The sequence below is a fragment of the Erinaceus europaeus genome, chromosome 10 (assembly GCF_950295315.1).
Source record: "Erinaceus europaeus chromosome 10, mEriEur2.1, whole genome shotgun sequence".
NCBI classification, from domain to species: domain Eukaryota; kingdom Metazoa; phylum Chordata; class Mammalia; order Eulipotyphla; family Erinaceidae; genus Erinaceus; species Erinaceus europaeus.
This window is the reverse complement of record NC_080171.1, coordinates 692,339-711,444: the sequence shown is the minus strand read 5'-3', so window position 1 is coordinate 711,444 and position 19,106 is coordinate 692,339. Positions and strand designations below refer to the sequence as shown.

The 19,106-nt window shown below is 46.3% G+C and overlaps 1 protein-coding gene across 1 annotated transcript; it reads right to left on the bottom strand.

The window, feature by feature from the left end:
* Positions 1 to 5,742: 5,742 nt before the first annotated feature.
* LOC103127874 (olfactory receptor 2K2) lies at positions 5,743 to 7,002 on the bottom strand. Its single transcript, XM_007538763.2, has one exon. The coding sequence runs from the start codon at positions 7,000 to 7,002 to the stop codon at positions 6,052 to 6,054; it is 951 nt and encodes a 316-aa protein (XP_007538825.1). The 3' UTR covers positions 5,743 to 6,051.
* Positions 7,003 to 19,106: the final 12,104 nt, after the last annotated feature.

Below are 19,106 nucleotides of genomic sequence, written 5' to 3'. Positions count from 1 at the left end.
CGCTGCCGTCCTCACCAGCTCTCAGCTCCAAGCCTGATGCTCTCTTCCATTTGATGTTCCAGGCTTTGGCTTCTGGTCCCTCCCTCCATCTTCAGAGCCAGCATAGTGGAAGACAGGGATCTGCGGCATTCAGCAGAGAGCGAGAGCCAGCCACAAGGAGGGCATGAGGATGGAAAGTCCAAAAAAAATTATAATAACCTGAGGAGGCAGACACCTGGAGTCTAGGCAACTCACACTATTCATAAACTCAAGTTCTGCTCACGTGGGATCTGAACAGCCTTGGCTCCTGTTCAGGATTAAAGGGGAGAAAGCTGCAGAGGACATTCTTGTTACTGCAGAAGTCAGAAAGCACACCTTGCACCAAGCTCCTCTGGGGCTGAGGTGCTGAGGTCCCAGGTCTGTAGTCAGGACCCGCTGGGTTCTTTATGGAGGAAGCAGCGTCTGTGACTTCAGGAAGATTGGGGAGAGACCAGAGTTGGTTCTGGGAGTCAGGGCCCGGAACTGAAGAGGAAAAACCAATGCAGTCCTAAGAGCAAAGGGTCCAGAAGTGAGTCATCCAAGAACCTTGGGCAGCACCTGCCCAGGACACCCACTCTAATGCAGGATTGCAGGGTCAGAGAGAAGGGCTTTTCCCTTTGAGGGATCCTCAGGGCTAGTGCTGGTTTGCAGGATATCTGGAGAGCCTACAAAGGCTTGTGTGGCTGAAAATGTGAGAATGAAAGATACGTGACACCTGCCGTCAGGTCTCTGTCCCAGCGTCAGCCTTTCATCAGCCTCATGGACGACAGCTGATCTGAGTCTTCACACAGAAACAGGCAGACAGCAGAGGTCTGAGTATTAGTGAACTCATAGGATAGGATGGCCCTCTCTCTCTTTCTCCTCTGCCGTGTTTCCAGAGCCTCCCACCACCCTGACTACAGACAACTCAGCCCAGACCACCACCGTCACCAGCTCCCAGCCTGCAGCTGCTCGAGTCCCTGACTTCAGAGCATGAACCCTTCCTGTTCATGAGTCATTTCCACTGGCCAGGTGTCACCCATCAGCCCTCAGTTAATGTGGTTTTAGGTATTTTGTTGTTGTTGTTGTTGTTGTTGTTGTTATTTGGTGTTTTGGGTCAAGTGTCTGAGAATTCTCAGAAACTTTTCCACAGCAATTAATAACAATGGGCTTGGGAAACAGCATAATGGAAAAGATTTTCATGCCTGGGCCTCCAAAGTCCCAGGTTCGATCCCCAGCACCCCATAAGCCAGTGTGTATCTTTCTCTCTGTGTATCTCTGTAACAAGAAAGAAAGAAAGAAAGAAAGAAAGAAAGAAAGAAAGAAAGAAAGAAAGAAAGAAAAAAAGAAAGAAAGAAAGACAGAAGAAATTAATGACAATTGCTTGATCACATTATGCCAATTCAGTAGATAGTGGGTGGAGTGACCTATAGTTTTAAAAATACTGTATGGGGCTGGGTGGTGGTGCACCTGGTTTAACACACGTGTTACAAAGTGCAAGGACCCGGGTTCAAGCCCAGGTTCCCACCTGCAAAAAAGTGGTGAAGTAGTATTGCATCTCTTTCTTTCTCTCTCTCCCTCTCTCGCTTTCCCCCTCTCTCTCTCTATCTCTCTCTCCCCCATCCCCACTCCATCCCTCTCAATTTCTGGCTGTCTCTATCTAATAAACAAAGATAATAATTTTAAAAAATAAATAAATAAAATAAAATAAAAAGACCGTAGTGGTGACTCGCTGGCTTCTGTTGATAGTGTACTGGTAACACCAGAATCTAGCACTGTGGGATACTTGTTAGAATTTGGCAGGTGCTAACCTCTATCCTTGAGTCAGGACCTTCAGGTGAGCCTCCTATGAATTTCAAGAGAGAGGTAGAGCTAGAAGCTTAGAGGAAAACGTAGACACTAATACTAGGGAGCCACCTGAGAAGACTGTTGGTGACAGAGTGCAGTGGATACATGGAGGAAGTGAAATCATATGAGACACCAGGAGTAAATCGACACAAATGCAGGCTCAAAGACGGCCAGCCCCTACTAAACCCCGTGACTGCATTTGACTATTTACAACAGAGGAGATCCATGTGACAGGTGAAGTAAGGTTGATGACTCCTCGACCCAAAGACAGGGAGATCATCCATCGTGTTCCAATGTAACCGCAAGAATTCACCTACATCTCACATTACCTCTAACAAACATTGTTGATTTTACTTCTTGATTTGTTCATGTCAACTTTGTTCTGCTCTCAGATCTGTCGACCAGCCCAGTCTAAGCCAAGCTCCCAACAATACTTTCATTTTGCTTGGCGCCCTTGTGCCCACGCCCACTCTCAGCAGTCAGCTCTCAGTGCAGCCTCAACATTTTCTATGGCAATGTCTGTCAGCTCCCACCAAAGACATCTCAGGGGGTCCTTGCCATGACTAGCACCTTCAGAGATGCTCAGAATACTGTCCTGGCCTCTACCCCTGTAGATCTTTCTCCAGTGAAGATACAGAAACAAAACACAGACATATGAAAAAACCCAGCACCACTTATTATTACTGCTATTGGGGTGATGCAAATCAAAGCCACAATAAGATGCAGCCTCACAGTGGTGAGAATCCTACATTAAAAATATTGAAAACAGCTACTGGTGAGGTTGTGGAGAAGGAGGAACTTCTACAAGGCTGGTGACACTTCAGCTGGTACAGCCTCTCTGAGGCACCATGTGGGAACTGCTTTTGAAGACAATAATGAAAATGCATCATAACCCGGAGGTATCAGGCCAAAGATTTATCTGAAGGACATAAAAACACTAACTCAGAAGGATTCAGCACTAACTACTATGTCCATAGCATCACTGTTCACGATTGTCCAAATAAAAACTAGCCTAAATGCTTATAAACAGATGATTGCTCCCACCTGCCAGGGGAAAGCTTCACGAGCGGTGAAGCAGGGCTGCAGGTGTCTCTCTAGCTTTCTCCCTCTCTATCTCGCCCTTCCCTCTCCATTTATAGCTCTCCTATCCAATAAATAAAGATAATTTATTTTTCTTTAATTAAAAAAAAATGAAAAGAAACCAGACATAGAAACCCAGCATATAGGGCAGGTGGTGGCTGGTTAAGTGCTCACATTATAGTGCGCAAGGACCTGTCTCTCTGCCCCTCTATAGCCCTTTCCCCTGTTTCTCTCTGCCTCTATTCAACAATAAATAAATAAAAATATAAAAAAGAAAACCACCACCACCACCACCCCCCGGAAAAAGAAAAACAGAGTTACACCCCTTTGGTTAAAAAAAAAACAACCACAGATGATCGGATCATGAAGCTATGGAATATATGCTCAGTGGAATACCATTCTGACACTGAAAAAGTGGAATGGGGAGTTTTGAGGACAAAATGGGTAGAAGTGGTTGTTCTCAAAAAGTAAGCCAGGGGTCAGAGGTAATTACCAGATGGTTTTTATATGTGCAGAATATAAATAACTAATGCAGAAACTGGTGGGGGGGAAACTGACGCAAAAGAGACTGTGGTTATCAGCAGGGATGGGAGGAGAGCTCCGGGAAAACAAGAGGAAGCTTTTGGTAGAATAAAGCTTTGGTGGCCAGACTCATACCCAACGCGGGGTGGCATTCTAAGCCCCGACTTTGATGATACCGTTACGTGCTAGATTGGTACTTTGTTTTTGTTTTTCAGAATAAGGGTCTCCCGCATTCTAAGCCCCTACTTTTATGATACTGTTGCGTGCTAGATTGGTACTTTGTTTTTGTTTTTCAGAATAAGGGTCTCACACATGTGTTATTTCGCCATTTGGGGCTGCTTTCTTATTTAGAGAGACACAGAGAGAATCAAACACCAGCACACCAGTGCTCTCCCGGCATTATAGTCCCTCCCACGTGGCGCTGAGGCTGGCACCTGGGCATGGCACCTATGGTGTGCGGCTTCCTTCACCCAGCCCTAAACCAGTTAAAAAATAAATCACTTACAGCACCAATTACCTGAAATAATTTTCAGTACTTTCCCCTTTTCTAAAACATGCCAGCTCTGTTGCAGAAAATAAAGGTAATTAATGTGATGCTTTTGGCCTAAAGGTTCGATGCTAAGAACTAAAGATTAAATGCTTTAATACTGGAGACACATCGTCACCACCACCTCACCGTGGCCAGCAGTCTGAGAGGTAGTGAGGGGTAGTGACCACAGGACTGGTCAGGTGCCCACTGCATAGCCACCAAAAGTCATTACATAAGAATCTCTGAACAGGGGCGGAGCCAAGATGGCGACTTTGGAGCTTCAGCTGCCGTGAGCTTCAGCAGCTTATAACCCGAGATCCGCTGCATAGGCCCCCAGGTGCCAGCACGATGCCGACCAGGCTTCCCTGGACAGACAACCCCACCAAGGTGTGCTGGAGCCCCGCTTTCCCAGAGCCCCGTCCCACTAGGGAAAGAGAGAGACAGGCTGGGAGTATGGATCCACCTGCCAACCCCATGTTCAGCGGGGAAGCAATGACAGAAGCCAGACCTTCCACCTTCTGCATCCCACAGTGTCCCTGGGTCCATACTCCCAGAGGGATAGAGAATAGGAAAGCTATCAGGGGAGGGGATGGGATACGGAGTTCTGGTGGTGGGAACTGTGTGGAGTTGGACCCCTCTTATCCTATGGTTTTGTTAATGTCTTCTTTTTTAAATTGAAAAAAAATCACTAAACAGGTGTGTGTCACCACGTCATCCGTGAAAGTTATACATGAAGTGTCTCCCTGTGTCAGACATCGTGCCAGGGACTGAGTGGATTGTGCTACAAGAGCTGAAGCAGCCTTTCCCTCACAGACCACTATCAACTATAAGTCACAGTAAGCGTCCCCATAAATAATAAAAGAAGCCAGATAGAGCACAGCACTTACATGGAACTAAACGTGTGTGTACAGGGGCCAGGTGGTGGTGCGCCTGGTTAAGCACACACACTACGGTGCGCAAGGCCACGAGTTCAAGCCCCCGCTCCCCACCTGCTGGTGGAAAGTTTCATGAATGGTGATAAGAATTATAGGTTTCTCTCTGTCTCTCCCCCTCCACTCTCAATTTCTCTGTCTTTATCCAACAATAAATAAATAAAGTTAAAAAGAGAGAGAGATAAATCACAACTCAAAAAAAAAGTGTGGGGCCAGGCAGTAGCACAGTGGATTAAGCGCACATGGCGCGAAGCACAAGGACCTGTGTAAGGATCCCGGTTCGAGCCCCCGGCTCCTCACCTACAGGGGAGTCACTTCACAGGAAGTGAAGCAGGTCTGCAGGTGTCTGTCTTTCTCTCCCCCTCTCTGTCTTCCCCTTCTCTCTCCATTTCTTTCTTTCCTATCCAACAACAACGACAGCAATAACAATGATAAACAAGGGCAATAAAGGGAAAAAAGCAGCCTCCAGGAGCAGTGGATTCATAGTGAAATCACTGAGCCCCATCGATAACCCTGGAGGCAAAAAAAAAAAAAGTGTGTATACTTAGAGAAAATCATGTAAGTGTTGAGTAATTTCTTAGGAATCTGCTGTAATGTATATTACCAGAAATTCACCCCAGAGCTACCGAGAAAGCATGTCTCGGCAACTAGGAGTTGACGTGGTGACTGAATTCTGGCCGGGAAGTTGGAAGGGTGCGGGCTGCAGGCTCTGCTCTGCAGCTCTGTGACAAGGAGCAAACCTCACCTTTTCCATAATTCTGTTTTCTCCCTCACAAAAAGGAGTCAATCTCTACTGCTTGTTTCTTTGTATTCCCACTTTATTCTAGAGAGGACTTGAGAGAAGATATTCAGGACTCTGCTGGCACCAGATTCACTGACTAGATATGTACACCTTGTCTCCTGACTAGCACTTAATGGCTTTGTCTCCTGACAGTTCTCATGACCAGGAAACACAAAAGCCAGGTGTCGGTGAGTGCAAGTTGGAATCTACTACCGTCAATAAGCAATCATTGTGTATTACATATATCTTAACTGCAAGATTATCAAGTCAAGGCCCAGTGTTCTAAGGAAAGGTATATTGTGCAGAGTGTCTTTGATGAGTTCTGTCGGGGGCATACCCCCAGCAAAACCGAAGGCTTCTGGTCAGAAATCGCCACGTGCTTGGCACTGGGGTAATCTGCCCAGCAATTTCTTCACGGCATCTTTGACTTCCTTGTTTCTTAAACTGTAGATGATGGGGTTCAGCATGGGCGTCAGCACTCCATACAGCAGCGAGACGATCTTATCTACTTGCTGTGAGCTTGATGAAGAAGGTTTTAGGTACATAGACAGGGCAGCCCCGTAGTACAGAACCACCACCGTCAAATGGGCGCCACAGGTGGAGAAAGCTTTGTGTCTGCCCTCAGAGGAGCGGATTCTCAGGATGGTGGACAGGATGAAGACATAAGAGATGCAGACCAGGAGCATGGGGACAGGCAGGAGGAGCACGCTCACCACCAGCATGGTGAGGTCCATGAGCAGGGAGCGGGCACAGGCCAGCTTCAGCACAGCCAGGATTTCACAGGTGAAGTGGTCGATGCGGTTCCCGCAGAGAGGCATCTGCAGGGCAAAGCTGGTCTCCAGCAGCGCAGTCAGACAGCCTGTCGCCCAGGAGACAGACGCCAGCCGCACGCAGAGCCTCCGGGTCATCAGTGCCGGGTAGCGCAGAGGGCAGCAGATGGCCAGGGAGCGGTCATAGGCCATCGCGGCCAGCAGCACACACTCCGTGGAGCCCATGGCCAGGGACAGGTACATCTGCACGGCACAGCCGGAGAAGACTATGGTTTTCTGGGCAGACAGCAAGTTGACCAGCAGGGTGGGGATGGAAGCAGATGTGTAGCAGATGTCCATGAAAGACAGGTTTCCCAGGAACAGATACATGGGGCTGTGGAGGCGTGTGTCCAGAGCCGTGATGAGAATCAGCATGCTGTTACCCAGGAGCGTGGCCAGGTACATGACGAGGCTGGAGACAAAAAGCACAGTCTCCAGCCTGGGGTATTTAGAAAAACCTTCCAGGAAAAAAAAGCTCCAGGTGGTAACGTTTGCTCCATGCATCCCCTCTCTTCCCCTTGACGTTACTCTCATTCTCTGCGTTGCATGTAGGGACAGACCAACAGATAAAGTGCAATGTGCATCTAGTTAGAAACACATTCAATCGAATTACGGTCACAATTTTACACAAGAAAATACAGGATAAATGTATTTATCCATCTAAGGTGCAGAACAAGTTGGTTCATCCACAACAGATTCAGAACAAGAGTAAACACTCACCCAGAATGTCAGTCAGCTCATGATCCTATTTCAGACCTGCAGCATACTCAGTGAAGATTTGAAATTACTTAGTGAAGACAATATGCATAGAAGTTAAATCATTTATTTGCAGAAATGAGAAAAACAAGCCAAATAAGTGAAGAAAAGAAAGCACAGTTTACAATAATAAAAAGGAGGAGCGGGCGGTGGTGCACCTGGTTAAGCGCACATGTTACAATACACAATGACCCGGGTTCGAGCCCCCAGTCCCCACCTGCAGGGGAGTCGCTTCACAGGCGGTGAAGCAGGTCTGCAGGTGTCTGTCTTTCTCTCCCCCTCTCTGTCTTCCCCTCCTCTCTCCATTTCTCTCTGTCCTATCCAACAACAACAACAACAGCTATAACAACAACAATAAGGGCAACAAAAATGGAAAAAATGGCCTCCAGGAGCAGTGGATTCATAGTGCAGGCACCAGGCCCCAGTGACAACCCTGAAGGCAATAAATAAATAAATAGCAAGCAATGGAGACAGCACAATGGTTATGTTAGAAGCCTTTCACACCTGAGGCACCAAAGGTCCCAAGTTCAGTCCCCAGCATCACCATATGCCAGAGGTGGGCAGTGCTTTGGTAAAAAGTGAAGAAATTAATTTTAAACTAGCTCTGCTGAAGTCTTCAGTCTAAATGATCTGACCCTTCCAGTCCACAGAGCAGAGGCCTAAACACCAGCTTCAAAGGCGATGAAAAAGCTGCGAGGTGATCCACCCAACAGAGCACATGCCCAGCTCTGCATGGGGCCCAAGTTCAAGCCCAGCAGCACAGAGCAGCTTCACAGCGGGCACCAGGACAGCTCCCCACCCACTCTCTTTCTTCCCTCTCTGCCCACTCTCTCATTCTCTCAAATAAAAGAAAAGAGAACCGGGGGGGCTACTTAGTTGTACCATACAAGCATGAGGCCTTGAACTCACTCCCCAGTGCTGCATTAAAATAATAACAGCAACATTATTTGAAGCACTGCAGATAGACACTCTGTGGTTATGTAAGAGTCAGTGTACAATTCACACACGTAGCTCACCTCCTATAAGTGTATATACATCTATTTTCTGCTTTCATTCAGTGTGTATGTCCTTACTTTTGTGCGTATGTAAATAGTTCTAAAACTCATATACAGACAACACTTTTTTTTAGACAACACTCTTAAAATACATTAAATATCCAGGAAGTACAGAAAGTGAACTTCCTTTTAAAATTACCTACAATATTTGAAAAGAGGATTGTAGATTATCTAGTTGTGAATCGTAGAAGTATTTTCTCGTAAACTATAAAAGCAAGCTTTGGGGCCAGGTGGTGGCATGCATTACCACGCCCAAGGGCCTGGGTTCAGGTCTCTCTCTCTCAGTCTCCCCTCCCCTCTCAATTTCTCTCTGTTCTATCAAGTAAAATAAATAACGTTTAAGAAAAAATAAATAAGATCAAGCTTTTATCATGTTTACATTTCACATTAGTTACCAGCATCACATGAGCTCACCGTATTCTGGGCTGACATTGGTCCATATCCCCTCTGTTTGTTTACCATCCCCCACTACTTCCTTCCTTCCAGTTTCAGATATTAGCTTGTTCTTTAAAACTCCCTCCATTGTGAAGCGGCACATGCAAAGCGCCACCCTGCTTCTGCCCATCCTGTCCCAGACATACCCTGCAAGCATGGGGCTCAGGTGGACAGATCATTTTTCACGAATTTCTTTGTCAGAGTTTATATTTAACAAATCATCTGCAAAACTTGGTGGTACGTTACCTTAAGAAATCATTTTAAAGATACATTTTGTGGGCACTACTCAGATTAACAAGGAAAATGAAATTCTATTTTCAGAGTGAAAATATCAGCCCAGCTTGGGTTTGCTGTTTACTATTTTGAGAATAGTAGCCATAAAAGAAAAAAGAACAATAATAGTCCTCCCACCTGAATTCTCTGCTACCAAATCCAAATAGGTTACATTTTAAGACACACTTCAGGACGTTGGCTACAGGAAAAATGAATGCCTGTTACAGACTGGGGCTAACTCCTTTCAAAGGTGGATTGCCTGTTAGCTCCCGAGCTGGAGTCAGCTCCTGTGTGGGGAGACAGCTGCTGCTGTCCCTAAGCAATTAAAAGTTTAGCAGTTCTGACATACAGACATTGACAACTTCAAACCCTTCAGGGATAATGTCCCAAAGATCCAATTACAACAAACTGTTAGAAATTGAGAGAGTAAACTACAGTTCCCACCTCCTAATAATTTCAAACACTTCATTAAAGCAAAGACTTGTATTCCTCCCTTGCTATCTTAACTATTAACAAAAACCCTTCCTTAAATAATTACTTAGTATAGGAAAATTAAAGTGCATAGAGAAAAGATAGTCCTAGAATTCTACTATCTATTTTTTTTTCCTAATTTGTGATATTACTTCATAGTTTTCACAGTAAGGGGAGAAAGTCTATTCTTTAAGCCCAATGCATGATCAGAAAAAAAAATCTAATTTGTTCATTTATTTACGGATTTTTCATTTGATGAGATGGAAGTTGAGAGGGAAGGGGAAGATGGGAGACAGGGAGACAGACTCCAAGCTCTGCTTCATTTCGAGAGCAGTTTCCGCACTGCAGATGGAGACCGGGGGCTTGAACCCGGGTCCAAGACATGGTGACACCTGCATTCTACCTGGTGTGTCTTCGCTCAGACTGGCTAAATTCTTTGCCCCAAAGATTAATTTATTTTGTGAAAGAGAGCAGCTGTTGTTCCTGGTAGTGTTGGGCACAGAACCTAGCACCTGGGAAATAAGAGTCCTGTGCACAAAAACACAACCAACCATCCCTGCCCAGCCCAGTGTGCTGTGTGTCGTGTGCTGTGCTGTGCTGTGCTGTGTGCCGTGTGCCGTGTGCTGTGCTGTGTGCTGTGTGCCGTGTGCCATGTGCTGTGCTGTGTGCTGTATGCTGTGCTCTGTGCTCTGTGCTCTGTGCTGTGCTGTGCACACACGCATGCACATTCCCTTTAGACCGGTGTCTGCAGCTGTGCACACACGCATGCACATTCCCTTTAGACCGGTGTCTGCAGCTGTGCACACACACGCATGTACATTCCCTTTAGACCGGTGTCTGCAGCTGTGCACACATGCATGCACATTCCTGCTGGGAAATTGTGCCGATGCAGTCACATCTGCCATGTTGTCCCCTCAGGCTACTGCTAGTTCCCGCGAGAGTTGGGACATTCTCGGAGTGCCTGTTCAGCCATGTTGTGCCCTCAGGGCATTGTCTATATCCCCGCGATATTTGGAGTGTTTGGTTACTCCTCCCCCCTCCCATTCTCACGAGAGTTATCATCCTATCCTGGATTGCTATGGTTACTCCTCCCCCTTCCCATTCTCGCAAAAGCTACTCCTATAAAAACCCTTCTTCTTCCACACCTCGTTCTCTTGCCAGCGCTTCACTCCCGTGTTCAGACGCAGGAAAGGTTACTGTGTGAGGCGGCCATTTCCGCTACCTCCACGTGGCCCAACCTGCTTCTCTAGCACCCAACTCTGAGGTGCCAGCGCAAATAAAGATTTGTGTTTCCTCTTCGCTCCGGACCCCCTCTCTCTCTTCTCTGCGGCCCGCTCAACAACATCTGGCGTTCAATGTGTCCCACTCTCACGCCCGGCCTGAGGTCCAGAAAAGCTGCCCAGACACAGGTAAGTGGCAGCCGCCCGCCTCTGTGGCCCCGCGTTTCCCTCCACCATGGGATTTTTTTCCGTTTTATGAGGAGGTGTCCCAGTCATTCTATCCTTCTCTCCTGGGACAGGCTTTCAATCTCAGAGATGCTTTAATTTTCGTTACACCGTGGGTTCTCATGGCTATATTTACTATTTTCAGGATATGTACAAGACCTCCTGCCAAAAGGTTAAGTGACCTTGAGGCTGAGATACGGGAGTTAAAGGATATTTGCTTAAGACTTAAACACCCTAAGCCCCAAAACTGCTGCCTCCTGTTGTATGCTTTACATTGGCTTGTTCTAGCTCGCCCCCGCCAAGAGAATTGGATCAGTCCTGTTAGTTTCACGGGCCTGCTTGGCCCCGCCCCTAGGAACCCCGACAGAGTTCCAGAGTTCCAGAGAGAGTGTTCCTGAGTTCGAGAGTAAGAGAGAGTGCTTGCGCCGCCGTAAAGAGACAGCAGAGTTCTGTTTGGTGCTTAGTTTGGTTTAGTTTATGAATCGTTGTTCCTGAATAAAGAAATACAGCTTCCCTGCCCAGCCATATGTCTCTGGTCATCTCTGTTACCCGCCCGTGAAGCTAGCCTGGCCAGCTGGAGCCTCCGAATTTTAACAACAGCCTCCGGAGACACGTGTTTGGTTTCTCCTGCGGCAGCTTCCGCTTCCATGACCCCTCCCCCCACCACCCCCGCAGACACATGTTTGGCTGCTCCTTTGACCCCTCCCCCCACTGCCCTCGCAGACACGTGTTCAGCTGCTCCTTTGACCCCTCCCCCAGCTGTCCCCACAGACACGTGTTCAGCTGCTCCTTTGACCCCTCCCCCAGCTGCCCCCACAGACACAGGTTCGGTTTCTCTTGCTGCGTCTTCCACTTCTTTGACTCCTCCCCCTGCTAATACCTCATCATTAAGAGACCCTGTGGCTTCCTCTCCTTCGACTCCTCCCCCTGCTGATACATCATCATTAAGAGACCTTGTGGCTGGGATACAAGAGTTAAAGGATATTTTTTCAGCATTTAGGGACCTTAAACCATTTGCAGTCCACCCCAAGAGCTCCATCCCCATAGATAAGTGTTCAGTTTCCCCTGCCACTACAGCACCTTCCACTTCCATAGATCTCTCCCCAGTGTCATTGAACCAAATCCACACCTTCCCGGTAAATGTGGCCCCAAGTAGACAAAATCCTCAGGTGTGGCATCCATACTCCTCTAAAGAACTCAGGGAACTCAGACAAGCCGTGAAGGAGGATGCAATTCATGCTCCATGGACCAACTCCATTTTAAGGAGTTTTTACCAGCACCTTAACACGCCCCAGGACTGGAAACACCTGGTTTGTGCTGCACTCCCAGACCCCCTCTACCTACAGTGGACAGCATGATGAGTGTTCTAGACAATCTCAGGAAAATAGTAACAAACAGATAGCATGGAATTTTGATGCATTGTTTGGAGCAGGAGAGTTTGAATCTGGAACTCAGCAGGCAGAAGCCAAGTTTCCAGCCGGTTATTTTGAAAAGGTACGCATCTGCGCAACACAAGCATGGGAAAGGGTGACCCCAACCACAGTAGAGGCCTCAGTCCCTATTAACTCTCTTCGCCAAAACACTGATGAATCCTTAGCGAACTTCATCTCAAGGGTGAGGCAAACCTTAGAGAGAAAGGTTTATAATCCTGAAATCCTCTCTTTCCTCCTGCGTTCTATTATTTGGGATGGCATGATACCACAATTCCGTCAGCCATGCCTTAGTCTTAAACACCTACACCCAGATAATTGGATTTTAGCAACACAGGAACTTACATCAGGCAATTATGGGGCACCTGCTATGACACAGGTTTATGCAGTCACCCCACGTAATCAAAACAGGGCCTGCTTTCAGTGCGGTCACCAAGGGCATTGGCGTAACCAATGTCCAGATAAGCTTCGACCATGCCTCCAGTTAGAGCTACCACGCCTCCAGTCAGGGCAATCCCACCTCCATTCAGGGCAACCCTGCCTCCAATCAGGACAACCCCACCTTCATTCAGGGAGCCAGAAGCCACGTACGGTCTGTCCAAGATGTCATAAAGGGTTTCACTGGAAGAGAGAATGTTGGTCCAAATTTCATAAAGATGGCAGGCCCCTGAATGGTACAAATTCAGGGCCTGAGATTTTGTGGACCACTCCTGTTTTAGAACGAGGTCACCCTTCTATGACAGTAAGGATTGGAAATATTCCTTTTAAATATTTGATTGACACAGGAGCAGAAAAGACGATTTTAACGCAAGCAGAGGTTCCCCAAGATTGGGAACTCCACCCTGGTCCCAGTATACATGGAGCAGGAGGGGTGACCCCATCATTTCGCACATGAGATTCGCTCATGTGGGAACACCCGGAAGGTTCTACCAGACACTTCCGCCCTTTGGTAGCTAATATTAGCACCAACCTACTGGACATGGATCTTCTGGAATGTCTTGATGTTAAGATATCCACAGATGCCTCTGCAGAGCGTAACACCTGCTCCTGCGAGACCAGATCTAATCAGCACCCCCAATACTAACTGCCACTGTTCGTAGCCAAACTCCCCACTTAGGTTGGCTTTCTAATGAGCCTGTCTGGGTGGAACAGTGGCCTTTACCTAGGGATAAGCTGGAAATTTTAAAGGAGCTTGTCCAAGAGCAGTTGTCCTTGGGACACATTCGTCATTCTCAAAGCCCATGGAATACTCCTATCTTTGTGATTAAAAAGCGCTCAGGAAAATGGCACCTCCTGCAAGATCTCCATGCAGTAAATAAAACCATGCAGGTCTGGGGCTCCCCGTAAAGGGGTTTGCCTCTTGCTTCTGCAATTCCCATGGGAATTCCAATCATGGATATTGATATACAAGATTGTTTTTTCTATTCCCTTGCATCCACAAGATTGTAAACGTTTTGCCATCTCTGTTCCTTCTATTAATAACGCCAGCCCTGCCGATAGATTTGAATGGGTGGTGCTGCCCCAGGGCATGGTCAATAGTCCTACAATTTGTCAAGAAGCTGTTAAATCTGCCCTTTTTCCATATATCCATAAGGCCTTAATGTTTTTCATTACATGGATGACATATTAATATGGGGGAAATCAGATACATATCTCTATGCCTTACGTGATTTTCTCATTCCTGCATTAAAGAAAAGCGGCCTTACTGTGGCTCCTGAGAAGATACAGCTAATTCCTCCAATATCTTTCTTAGGTTCAGAGATTTCTTTAACTCAAATTCGTCCCTTAAAACCTAATGTCACCTTTCCTTCTAACCTTACTCTTGCTTCTTTACAAAGTTTTCTAAGAAATTTAAATTGGCTTAGGCAGTATCTCTATCTGCCTACAAGTTGCCTCCAACCACTGTTTGACCTGTTAAAAGGAAACAAACAGCCCTCCTCAAAACGTAGGTTAACTCCCGAGGCCTCCTCAGCACTGGAAAGGGTTAACCAGGCCCTCCAGGACATGCACCTTGTTCGATTCTCCCCCTCCTCTCTGGTAAACCTTCTAATCTTCAACTCCACCCCCATAGTAGTAGGGGCATTGTGGCAAGACCATGGGGTTCTTGAGTGGCTTCACACGCCAGTAGGGGGAGCTCCAAGACTCCTCACTGAGATAGACGCATTAGCATTCATGGTTCGCCAATGGAGAAATAGGTCTGTGCAGGTCTTAGGCAAAGAACCGGATTTAATTATCCTGCCCTTTTCTCTCACAGATAGAGAGTAGCTCATACGCCATCATTCCCGCTTTGCCATAAGCTTTATGGGGTTTCCAGGACAAATAGATAACCATTTTCCTTCTAATAAATTGATAGCTTCTTTACCTCTTCTGCCTCTACTAGCAACTAAACTTTTCTCTCGGGATCCCATTCCCTCTGCTCCTACAGTCTTCACTGATGGTGGAAAAAGGGAGCTGCTGCTCTCATTTATTACCTGGACAAACAACCCCCTAAACCTCTCTTTACTGAGCTTCCTGAGAATTCCCCTCAGTACAAAGAACTTTATGCTGTTTTCCTTGCATTAAAAGCTGTACAAGAATCCTTCAACCTTTTTTCTGACAGTGTGTATACTGTTAACTTACTTCCATGGCTTGCTCGTTCTTATGTGAAAATTGATGACAACCCACTTTCCCCTCTCTTGATTCAAATTGCCTCTATGCTCTCTTCTCGAACCCAACCACTATATATTCAGCACCTTCGTTCCCACAGCCCTCTTCCTGGTTCCCTGTCTGAAGGGAATGCTGCAGCTGACTGCCTTGCCTCCACAGGATCTCTCCTAGTCTCTGTGTTTGATCCTGCTGATTTCCATTCTCTAACCCATGTTAAACTTAAAGGCCTTCGAGCTCGATTTCCTGATGTTCCTGTACCACAATTAAAACATATCCTAGCTACATGCTCTTCCTGTGCAAGTCTCATAAAAACACCTGCTATTCAGACTCTTGGTGTTAACCCCCGAGGCTTAAAAGCTAATGCTATTTGGCAAATTGATGTCACCCACATACCAAACTTTGGCAAACAAAAATATGTGTTTGTCTCAATTGATACCTTTTCTAAATTTATGTGGGCAACAGCTCAGACAGGAGAAAGCTCTAAAAAGCTTATAAGCCATATGCTCTCCTGTTTTGCTGTGATGTTTTGCTCTTCAACTGAAAACTGACAATGGCACTGCATTTACCAGCAAACAATTTAAAGATTTTTGTTCCCTCTGGAACATTACTCATACCACAGGCATTCCCTATAATCCACAGGGACAAGGCATTGTCGAGAGGGTCCATCAAACACTTAAGGCTCAATTAAATAAAGATAAAGGAGGAATGTACCCCCCAATATCCAGCTAGCAAAATCCTTAACTACAATAAATATCTTTAATATTTACAATAACTCGGACTTACCTCCTATTATTCTTCACTGGCAAACACCATCTACTCTCCCATCTATTAAGGTCAAATGGAAAGACCCACTTGATAAAATTTGGAAAGGGCCTGACCCTCTATTGACCATGGGAAGAGGTTTTGCATTCATTTTCCCACATAATTACAGTAACCTGTCTGGGTTCCTGCCCGCCATGTCCGACAATACCCTCATGATGGCACTGTTATCCCTGAAGAACAAGAAATACAAGAGGACTAGACGCAGGATACATCCCAGGATCCATAATATGACATGAAAGAACCTACAAAAGTTGGCTCACAGAGCCCTCTCTCCTACTCCTTCCCTGAATGTCTTATGTTATGACTGGCCAGTTCTGTTTTGTGAGTGAGTGTGTTGAATAACCAAAAATTTTTGTATGACCCATCTGCTCAGAGTACTCTAAATGTTAAAACCATTGTCACTAACATGCATTAACTCTCTAAGTAACCTGAGTCTGTTTATAGTCCAGAGTCAATTATAGTAAACCTCTAACTTGTTACAAGTTTTTTTTTCACAAGTAAGTGATTACAGCTATGAAGCCTTCATATGAAGAATCATCTGTTCATATGATAAGGTATTAAACTGTAAGAAGTTCCTCCATATTCAACCTATGTGAATTAACAACATTCACATATTCTTGTACACTTAACTGGTGTATCTTGTCTTGCCACCATAGGCCTGCCTTTGTCAGCCAACAATTTAAAGATGTTTCCCTTTATAACATCACCCATGCCACAGACATCCTTTACTACCCCCAAAGACAAATGGCTGTTCCCCTGGACATCACATCCACTGACTGCTTTCCTTAGACTTAAGATATGATCCCACCTCTTCATTCCAATGGATACATTCCCCCTTCCTTACCTGTATACCCTTAGTTGTGGGACCCTAGCTTGTTTTACTTCTGCTCACAATAGGTCCTATAATTCTTTTTTTTTCAACATTTTAATTTATTTATTAATGAGAAAGAGAGGAGGAAAGAGAAAGAACAAGATATCTTTCTGGTACATGTGCTGCCAGGGATCAAACTTGGGACCTCACGCTTGAGAGTCTAACGCCTTATCCACTGCAACTCCTCCCAGACCACGGTCCTATAATTCTTAACAAGCTCATGGCCTTTTTGTGGCAACAGATTGATGCCATAAAGATGCAACCTATACAAACTCACTATCATAGGCTGGACATGGCAGAATATTGAGTTGCTGTGGAGGATTTGCCCCCCTCCATCAGAATGTCCACCATGTAGAGGGCTGGCTAGCCAATGACGGTAAGAGGAAACTAGTGCTATCCAGTCAACCTAAGACAGGGCACCTAGTACTTCTGGGAAAAAATGACCAGGTGTTCCAATGATGGGTAAGACGGAAGGCTGATCCCCAACCTAAGACAGGCACAGTCCACCCTGCCACAAAACAAAGTCTTCCAAACATCAAAACATGATATAAGACAGGGGGACATGTGGGGAGCCACATGTGCCCTCAAGGTTGCTATTGGCATGGCCATAGAGTTTATGTTAAAAGATAGTTCCTGGGAATCGGGCAGTTGTGCAGCGGGTTTAGCGCAGGTGGCGCTAAGTGCAAGAACTGGCTTGAGGATCCCAGTTTGAGCCCCCGGCTCCTCACCTGCAGGGGAATCACTTCACGGGCGGTGAAGCAGGTCTACAGGTGTCTTTCTCTCCCCCTCTCTGTCTTCCTCTCCTCTCTCCATTTCTCTCTGTTCTATCCAACAGCCACAATATCAGTAATAACAACAATATAATTACAACAATAAAACAACTAGGGCAACAAAAGACAAGATACCAAAAGAAAAAAAAAAGGGGGATAAGATAGTTCCCGCTTCCCTACACCTTAGAGTCTTTGTTAAAAGATAAGTTCTTTTTCCCCATGAATATATAATAATAAATGAATAGGAAAGATACATCCCCCAATACTCAGTTGGCTAAGGCACCAAACCTCTTTTTCTATAAAGCATACAAATCAGATGCCCTGCTAACCACGAGAAGCAGATTGCTTGTGTTTCTTCCACAGGAATCCCGGAAAAAAACATCTGGACTCCTGCACACCCTGACATCACCCACTAGATGGCACGACTACAGTGGTACACACACCCCCGAAACCCTAGATGTCACCTGACACAATCTGAAGAACCTGATTCACAGACTCCAAGGACAGAACCTTTTTACTGCCTGTCTGCCTTTCCTGCTTCTGCTTTGACCTGTCACGTTTTGGCGGTTCCAGCTCACAATCTAAAGAAAAGCAGAATTCCAGAGGCTGACCTTCCTCATGCAGCATTTCATCCCCTGCCATTTCTCCCCCTAGTCGCCTACTTTGGACTGAGACTTCTATCGGACTTGCTGGTATACCCTTTGGACACTTTAGACAATTTTACAGCAGCTTCCTTCCCTTCACGTTGCTGGTTTTTCATAGACTGACCCTGAGTAGTTCATAGACTTTACACACTGTTGCCCTGGGCATTAGATAAAAGGAAAGGGGGAGATGCTGGGAAATTGTGCAGATGCAGTCACATCTGCCATGTTGTCCCCTCAGGCCACTGCTAGTTCCTGCGAGAGTTGGGACATTCTCGGAGTGCCTGTTCAGCCATGTTGTGCCCTCAGGGCATTGTCTATATCCCCGCGATATTTGGAGTGCTTTGGTTACTCCTCCCACTCCCATTCTCATGAGAGTTAGTATCCTATCCTAGAGTGCTATGGTTACTCCTCCCCCTTCCCATTCTCACGAAAGCTACTCCTATAAAAGCCCTTCTTCTTCCGCACCTCACTCTCTTGCCAGTGCTTCACTCCGGTGTTCAGACGCAGGAAAGGTGGCCATTTTCTCTACCTCCACGTGGCCCAACCTGTCTCTCTAGCACCCAACTCTGAGGTGCCAGCGCAAATAAAGATTTGTGTTTCCTCTTCACTCTAGACCCCCTCTATCTCTTCTCTGCGGCCTGCGCACAACAACACATTCCCTTTAGACCAGTGTCTGCAGCTGTGCACACACAATGCACATTCCCTTTAGACCAGTGTCTGCAGCTGTGCACACACGCATGCACATTCCCTTTAGACCAGTGTCTGCAGTTGTGCACACATGCATGCACATTCCCTTTAGACCTGTGTCTGAAGCTGTGCACACACGCATGCACATTCCCTTTAGACCAGTGTCTGCAGCTGTGCACACACATGCATGCACATTCCCTTTCAAACCAGTGTCTGCAGCTGTGCACACACACATGCACATTCCCTTTCAAACCAGTGTCTGCAGCTGTGCACACACACATGCACATTCCCTTTAGACCAGTG